We start from the raw sequence: 9333 nt of genomic DNA on the forward strand, positions 1-9333 counted from the left end.
AAAGTGTGAATCGCCAACAGCTGACATATTTGAAAGTCATATATACTATAAACAAATGTTCTACATTGATTCTAGCTGTATTATGTGCACTTATAATGTAAGTCATGTAAAGGAGTGACATTCAATATACCTCTGTCGGTACAAATGGGACGAACTTAATTTTAAGTTCATTAAGGATCTATCATACATTCTGTATCCTATCCTTTCAGAACAAGGCAGTCATTTTTTAAAGCGAGTATGTGAGTGAGTGAGTGAGTGGGTGGGTGGGTGGGTGAATGAGTGAGTGAGTGAGTGAGTGAGTGAGCCATACAGCGACTAATGTTACATTACACAAGAAAGAATAACTCTTAGGTTTGATCAGAAGTGATATGCTTTCAAGGAACGGCTAACCCAGTACTAAATATTACGTCCCTTGGCAGTGCCAGCATTCAGTTAATTTGATTCAAAACCCAGTTGTCCATCCACATGAAGATGCCACGCTGGAACAAAACGGACATACTGCTTAAAGCGGTGTTAAACACTCACTCACTGACTCTAAGAGGCAATGGAGCCACGCGTCACATTCTCACAATAAATACGCCTAAAAACATACGAGTCTTTTCTCATCTGCTTCTTCATCCCGACTACACAGTTCGCGGTTGCCTCTAAACATCGGATGGATTCCACACAGCTGCAAAGTTCAAGACACCTTCTGACATATAAGAAGAACACGACTGCAATCTAAGATTCCTGGAGGCCGCTTCACGTAGCTCTTGTAGCAGACCATATTTGGAAGCACCATGCCTCTGGTAACGATCGGAAGCAATGTTCTTAGTTGCCCAAACCGCACTGACATAGGGTTCTTCATCCAAAGAATAAAACTTGACATAGTGTAGGTCCCGGCATTTCTTCATCTGTCTCTGCTGCTCCACGAGAAACTCCTCGGCTGTTATCTGGAGCCAAGAGACTGTGTCTTGACCTGTGTTTTGTAAAATGGACGATACGTAGATATCACCATTTAGGACAGATGCTGACTGGCATGTCACTCTCATACCGTTTGCTTGTTTTTCAGATATCATTTTGAGGTACACCTTCGCAGGCACTATAGGCGATATGATTCGCCCTTGGTTATGGCCTGTACTTTCATGAAATAATATACTATGGTGGATTTTGTCATTTGTCGTATACGATTCTATAAGAACTGGTTGACGGTTTCTATGTTCCTCCTGTTCAAGAATTACAGAAAAACCATCATCGTCAACATCAAAATACACCGACCAACGGGTGATGGATTGTCGAAAAATTAAATTAAAATACACATTCGTGTCAACATTGCATGCATTAATCCACGTTAGCATAAAACCAGCTGACTCAGCATCTGCAATCAGTGCCTTGACGTCTGGAAGCGGAACAAGCAGCAGCACCTTCTCCTGCACATCCTGAGAAATGATCTCATGGATGTTCTTGTCCTTATCGGCTTCATAATAGAGCGGATATCCCTTGACGGTACTGAGGGCGTATTTAACAAGTCCGTCTAAGTCCATGTCTCTTGACCAAGCATTCATCAACATGACCCAGCTGAACCCTGATTTATGTTGCATCATTGTTCCACAGGAACCTTCCATAGCTCCAGTGTGTCCAAAAGAGGTGCCACAATCCTGGACATCTAATCCAAGACCATACCACTGTTTACCATCGTCACAACCGGGTCCCGCCAACATCTCAGAGACTGTGAGAGGTTCAAGTACACACTCGTGTTGGATATTATCTGCGGATGTTTCTTCTTTATAGTCTTTCTTTAGATCTCTAGCAGTTTCATCACTCATCCAGGTGTGTCTGTGACACTCAAATTCACAAGGCTTATTTCGGTGAGAATATTCGTCTTGTATTGGAACTCCGAATGATGTGAATGTGTTACATTCCAGACAGCAGTGTGACACCCCATCTTCATCCCGAGACGTACCCACGTCATCCCACGTGCAAATCTCCACCTCGACATAACCAATTACAGGGTGATGTGGTGTGGAAGGTTCCTGTGTGAAACAGCTTTCTTTGACATATTTGTGACAATATTTCATTCTCTTAACATCAGTCTCGTCAAGCATCCCATCTACATCTCTCTTTGCCCCAATCTGTTCACCGAGAGCCTTCTCTCTAGCCTTAGATGTGGGTTGAGGCCCAGTCTGAAGCCTCTCCATACACCCTGGGTGGATCTGGCCGCTCTTTGGGCCTGGGTCTCGGGCCTCTTGGATGCTCTCCACAGCAACCTCGTCTCCACAGCCGCGCTGCAATGAATGCAGTACGGTCAACAGATCTCCCACAGATGCCACCCAGCCCCCGTACGCGCCCGTATTCTCCATACTGAAGGAGCCGTACTGAGGCAGAACATGACCCTCGTTGGCAAAGAGGGACTTCATTACATTTGGATCTCGATTGTTGAAATATTCAACCTGAAACATAGGTACAATTGTTACTGCTTTCACTAATACAGCGCGTTATGCTGTTTGGTACATGCATATCTCGAACATGCACCTACATTTTTCATAAAATCAATACTAGTTTAATATATGACATGATTTAATTCATACTGACTGTATGAACGCTAAGCACTTCTACTCATCCAAATTCATACTGGAATTATTCATAGTTCAGAAGGTGAGTTTCCAAATTAACATATTTTTACTACATGATAAATACTAGTAATACAATATGGTTCATAAATTCATGGTTGAACGCTATGATTTATCATAAAATACGGAGGGAAGATTCTTTGTTTGTTTGTTTGTTGTTTAACGCCGCATTCAGCAATATTCCAGCTATATGACGGCGGTCTGTATAAATAATCGAGTCTGGAACAGACAATCCAGTGATTGATATCATGAGCATCGATCCACGCAATTGGGATATGATGACATGCATCAACCAAGTCAGCGAGCCTGACCACACGATCCTGTTAGTCGCCTCTTATGACAAGCATAGTCGCCTTTTAGGGCAAACATGAGTTTTTGAAGACCTATTCTACCCCGGATCTTCACGAGTCACGGAGAGAAGATGGCAAACATATACTTAGGGTCAAGCTATGTATTAAAGATGTTTAGGAGTAATTAACAGTTAGCACCTCTTCTGTATCACAGAGGATCCGTTTCGTGAAGCCGACTCGTAGCCGAGGTAGACCCATTTTAAGAAAGATCTCCCTCATGAATGTTTCATATTTCATCTGTGTCATTTTCTCCAACACCAACCCAAGAACCAGGAAGCCGAAGTTGGAATAAGCATGGCGCTTACCTAGTGGGACAAAACACCGTGTTAGTCGCATGACGTTAAAATGTATACATTTCACAGTTGACATGTATTCTCAATACATTAGACCTTTCACGGCAAATTCTATTATATGCTCTCACCTGAAACAAACGAATCGATGGTGAAGACGAAAAAAAGATTCGCTGGTGCGATGGTGCAATTTTTCACGAGAACAGAGTATATTTACATATACCCGATAAAAATCTCTTGATGACTGAGACTTAATATATTTTTTACATACATGTGGTTACTGGTACTATTGTTTTCCCTTTGAATATATACATACATCAGTTCACTGTGTGAGTGGGTGAGTGAGTTAGGTTTAGCACAACTTGAACAGTATTCCAGTTATATATTGTGGGAGGCAACCCGAAGTGATGCAGGTCTCGGGCGTTTACCACTTCGGTTAAACCCACGAGTATGGGTATGGTGCTGACAAACATAGAAACATAATCAGAGCGAACCATGATTCAAACCCATAATCATAGGTTTCTGGCGTGCGCAAGGGACACAACTCTACACAGCGAATTACGAAACCTTATACGACGGGGCAATCCCGAAGCCCTTCTGGATTTGAAAAGCCATCTTGCTGTGCGAAAGTCAGCGTATTTAAGAAACATATTCTTATCGGGAAGAATACAGGTTTTTAAGCCATTGCTTCACCTGGTGCAAACTGCAACTTCCTCGTCATCATAAATTTCACCAGTTTGACATTTAACTGGTCACTGATAGGCGAGACAACACCGTGTTTTGCGTCTATGGCGTCGAGATTAAAGAAGACTGGGTCTCCCGCTTGATCCCGGTCCCAGCCGGCCGAGTGACGCAGCAGGTGGCGCACTGTTATCTGTAAAACACGCTTATCTCCCTTGGCGCTTGGTTTAAATTCTTTCAGAATTCCTACAAGAGAAAATGTCATGCTTACCCCACGTTGTTTAGGTATATAAGATATCTCAAGGAAGAAAACAAATAAAGATTAACTTTCAACGCTGACCTTGTCAACAATAATTTAATTAGCTATGAATAACAACAACTTGTATACTTAGTGAAGTTGAAGAGGGCTGCCAACTCATTTTTGGTACGCGGGATTTCCATTTAGACGTTATTCTGGACTTAGCAGTGGGCACGCGGGACGGACATAAGATCGTATTTGATACGCAGATTATACATTTACAAAATAAATAATGGTGTACGCAAACATTTCCTTTATATATTATACGTTTTCGCTATTTTTCAGACATTTAACATAAATCGAACCCTTTTCTCAATGCCTTAAGTATTGGTGAGCAATGAAACTCAGAGTGAAAAATTAGATGGTATACGGGAGGAGGGGCGGGGGTGGGGAGTGGGGAGGACACCCTCTTGAAGTTCCGACAAGTACGAGTCATGTTACACATATCATGGTCGAATTGTGTAGAGACATTAAAATTCTTATTGTGCTTGACTGCAACAGGACAAATTAAAAGATCGCGGCGAATTTACACATGAGTTTGGGTTTTACGTTGCTTTTAGAAATGTTCCAGCAACTTCACCGCGGGAGACACCATGGTCCACCCATGCTCACTTGTGGGTAAATACGGGCCTTCAGAATTACAATGATAAGCGAGCGTTTTAACCACTAGGCTAACCAACCACGCCTACTGTGGTGCCATTAGAGATGACTGATATGAAAATTAAGGATCTTCGAAATTCCATGCCCAGGTCATCCTCTTACATCCGGTGTATGTAATCGCCATTCTATTGTGATGACTTCATTCGCTACTACAGCTCGCTATCATGTCCTATTCGAATGACTAATGGCTGAAAATTACCAGCCAATCAAATCACATTCTAACGTAGCTATGGAAACGAATAGGTCCAGGGAACACACTGAATAAACGAGGATGAGCCCCCAAATGTACTATTTTATTTCTCTTTAACATATACATACATACGTTCACTGTTGAATGTATAACATTTTTGTTCGAGTTCAACTAAGTTCCGGTTTGTGAAATCCTGAGTGAATGAGTGAGTGAGTTGGGTTTAACGCCGCTTTGAACAGTATTCCAGTTATATCACGGAGAGTCAGCTTCATGTGGGAGGAAAGGCCGACGTGATGCAGGTCTCAGACGTTTATCACTTCGGTGAAACCCACGAGCACGGATATCGTGCTGACAAACCTGGATATTATCGGGGCGAACCGGAAATACAACCCACAATCATAGATCTATGGCGTGCCCAAAGGGACGCAACTCTGCATTGATACTCTACGCAGACAGAATATACTGAATCCAAGCCAACAAGTCCTAACTGTATCCTCTTAAAGCCAAGCAACATCTTTTAAAGTCTTTTTTGGTATGTTTGGTTGTTTATCGACGCACCCAGCAATATGCCAGCTATATGACGGAGGACTGCATATAAACGAGTCTGGACCAGACAATCCAGTGATTGACATCATGAGCATCGATCCACGCCATTGTGATACGATGACATGCATCAACGAAGTCCGCGAGCTTGACCACCCGATCCCGTTAGTTGCCTCTTACGACAAGCATAGTCGTTTTTCACGGCAAGCAGGGGTTGCTGAAGACCTTTTTTACCCCAGATTTTCAGGGGTAATTTTTGGTATGAAGCGGCCGACGACCGTACCATGTACCGGGCCGCCATCGTGGTCTAGTGGAAGAGCGTCCGCGCGGATACCAGAAGGTCGGGGTTCGATCGGCATTAAGGGGCTAAAACAAAGACTTGTCGGCTCGGAGTCAGTATACTGTGTCTGGGTAGCCAATGGGGTATTCATTTTAAACTGGGGCATGGTAGATAGCGCTATAAAAACGTTATTACTCCGAACACGCGCGTGCATGCCAGACGCTATATCATTGCAATTATTTTGGACGCGACGTTAAACCCCATTTCACCTCACCTCACCACCATGCACCGACCTTCCGCACTCCGGGTTGTCTCTTTATATCCACTCGGTCACGGAGGCGGTCGGTCCATATTCTAAGGAACATACCTAACGGATTATCATTCCTTCCCATAAGCTTCAAAAGGAGAGGATACACATCTTGTAAAATTGTAGTTTTAATAGAATAGTTCATGGATGAAAGTGAACAAACGCAAAACACTAAGTACTGTAGCCTTACCCTTGGGGCCAAACACTTTATCCTCCAGGGTCAGCTGACCCTGTTCAACCAATCGCATCACGCCTATGGCCGTGAGCGGTTTGCTCATACTTGCGATACGGAACCGAGAGGATGACGTCACCGGCCTGTTGACTCCTGCCATCCCGTAGCCTGAAATACACAGTGGTAGAGGTGAGGTGAAATGGGGATTAACGTCGCGTCCAAGATTATTGCACTTATTTAGCGATGTGCATGCACGTGTGTGTGTGTGGCTGCTTGTACTAGTCCGGACTGATGCCGATTTATAGTGCTAGCTCACTGAGATACCATGCCGGAGTTTAACATGAATACCCCACTCAGACACAGTATACTGACTCCGAGCCGACCAGTCTTTGTTTTAACCCCTTAATGCCGAGCGCCAGACAGGGTAACAACAAGTACCATCTTTTAACGTCTTTTGGTATGACGCGGTCGGGGATCGAACCCCGGACCTTCCGCTCTCCGGGCGGACGCTCTACCACTAGACCACGGAGGCGGTTCACAGTGGCAGACCTCTCATCTGATGTGATGTCGTACTCAAGCTACATTCATTTATAATATACTCAAAAATATCTGATAAAACACGAGTCTTTCATAAACTAATCAGGAGATACTGTAATGGTTATTATTTTCTTATTTAATGCCATAATACATGGCTACATTTGTATTTCATATGGACCGGATGCCTTGGACACAAAAAAATACTTTGATTATGACTATGTATCATAAAGTTATTTATTACCAACGTGGTGATGAGACAGGTGGAAAATATTACATCCGTACGTCACAAATGTGTTTGTTTATTTGTTTGTTTGTTTGTTTGTTTGTTTAACGCCGCACTCAACAATATTCCAGCTGTGTGACTGGGGTCTGTAAATAATCAAGTCTGGACCAGACAATCCGTTTATTGACACCATGCGCATCGATCTACGCCATTGGGATACGATGACATGCATCAACCAAGTCAGCGAGCCTGACCACCCGATCCCGTTAGTCGCCGCTTAGGACAAGCAAAGTCGCCTTTCACGGCAAGCATTGGGTTGCTGAAGACCTGTTCTACCCAGGATCTTCACGGGCGTACGTCACATGTGTGTCGTACAAGGTTGGTCTCGTTCTGTTGATTATGATTGGATAATCGTGACCCTGTTAAGTCACTAACGAAAGGTTACGCCGGAGCGATTTCCTTTCATTCATAAAATCCTCCTCTGTTCTACAGCTTGGAGGGGGCATGGGTGGCCCAGTCGTCTAAGGTGCCACGATTCGCTGTGCAGAGTTGCGTCCCTTGGGCACGACAGAAACCTATGATTGTGGGTTCGAATCCCTGTTCGCCCTGATTATGTTTCTAGGTTTGTCAGCACCATACCCAAGCTCGTGGGTTTCACCGAAGTGGTAAACGTCTGAGACCTGCATCACTTCGGGCTTTCCTCCCACATTAAGCTGACACGCCTCGATATAACTGGAATATTGTTAAAAGCGGCGTTAAACCCAACTCACTCACTCTAAAGCTTGGATGTGCATGCTCATGGCCTACCTTGTGTATATATGACGTTACCATGGTAACTGACTGTCAACGCGAGACCAGGAATTCCTTGATCCTTCATAAATTCAGAAATGACGTCATCGAATTCCTTGAAATCCCTACTTTTGGCCTCGTTTCCATCCTTTGACGCTACAACGACATTATCACAAAAATAAAGGTTGTCTGTCATGAAGGTGGTAATATAGAAATTAGCATGAGGACAATTATATTTGTAGCTTCAGTAAATAGGTGTGACATATATTAATATACCAATGTAATGTATAGACTTTTGGCACCAATCCACTTCTTCCTGGATAGAGTATGTATTCATTAAGTTTCCCCATTGTATACCATACTCTGCCAAATAAGACTGCCTTGAAAATAGCCAAGCTTAAATTGATCTCTATACGTGCGCGTTACCGCCTAACATTCTAAGCAAGTCTTGCAAAACTAGAGTTACGTCCCTTTCTAAGTACGTCCCGTTGTGTGCACCTCATCAAGATATATTATAGATGTCAAAACTGTCTTCGAATCAGCCCAGCATGAACACTGAGAACAGTGCCGACTAACAATACCTGCTTAAAACACAGGATATTGGAGGTTTCAAATTATGCTGTTCGGACACAGGTGACATACATGTGAAAACACAAAGACTTCGTTCATCTGATGACAAGTCTATTGAAACTCTCTCATCGTAAATGTTGTTGGTTTTTACGTAGCTTCCCCAGTGACACATAATTGAGCTTACCAAACAATACACAGTAGCTATGATCGGCAGACATGTTGCCAAACAAGAGACGGTCGCATCGTTGTTTACAATGGCGGAGCTACGTCCGATATGTGGGTCAGCTTCGGCATATTTTATGTGCGCTTCTTTAGGATAGCAGTATTTTCTTCGTAGACCTAAGTCAACAAGACTTATCAGATTAAATAGGTTAGTACCTGTTTGATAAAGGAGATTGCCTCTCTCTCTCTCTCTCTCTCTCTCTCTCTCTCTCTCTCTCTCTCTCTTTCTCTCTCTCTCCAAAAAAGATCAAACATTTGCTATTGAATTAGCATTGACATCTTAATTCAAACATAGTTACGTTTCTTCAGTACATTCAAATGGCTGAGTAACTGATTAACTGATTATACGAGCACGTACACGTATGTCAGTTCTTACATATATTATAAGAAAAAAGGAAACAAAATAAGAAGAAAAAAATTGCCAGTGAATATATACAAGTTAAACAGTGAAAATACAAAATATGTCTGACAGTGTGTGTTTCTTCAAAGGAAAGTTGTCGTAAATGAATTTCCGTCTTTTGCAGTATTTATTCAACACTGTCGTCCTGCCATGTCATTGTTGTTGTTGTTATTTAGATAACACCAGTTTATTCCATGCAATGTATTTCCATG

General features: G+C 42.9%; 1 protein-coding gene across 2 annotated transcripts; it reads right to left on the minus strand.

Annotated features, from left to right (window-relative positions):
* Positions 1-263: 263 nt before the first annotated feature.
* LOC124131068 lies at positions 264-8787 on the minus strand. 2 transcript variants are annotated; one of them, XM_046494157.2, is made up of 6 exons: positions 8684-8787; positions 7948-8085; positions 6399-6548; positions 3943-4176; positions 3098-3264; positions 264-2429 (listed from the first exon to the last, which is right to left on the minus strand). In XM_046494157.2, exons 1-6 carry the CDS (start codon positions 8715-8717, stop codon positions 645-647), a joined length of 2508 nt encoding a protein of 835 aa, XP_046350113.2. In that variant the 5' UTR covers positions 8718-8787; the 3' UTR covers positions 264-644. The 2 variants fall into 2 exon arrangements, with proteins under 2 accessions (XP_046350113.2, XP_046350122.2); XM_046494166.2 differs by lacking the exon at positions 7948-8085 and having other exon boundaries at positions 8684-8774.
* Positions 8788-9333: the final 546 nt, after the last annotated feature.

Source organism: Haliotis rufescens, unplaced genomic scaffold (genome assembly GCF_023055435.1).
Source record: "Haliotis rufescens isolate VD_foot unplaced genomic scaffold, xgHalRufe1.0.p SCAF_20, whole genome shotgun sequence".
NCBI classification, from domain to species: domain Eukaryota; kingdom Metazoa; phylum Mollusca; class Gastropoda; order Lepetellida; family Haliotidae; genus Haliotis; species Haliotis rufescens.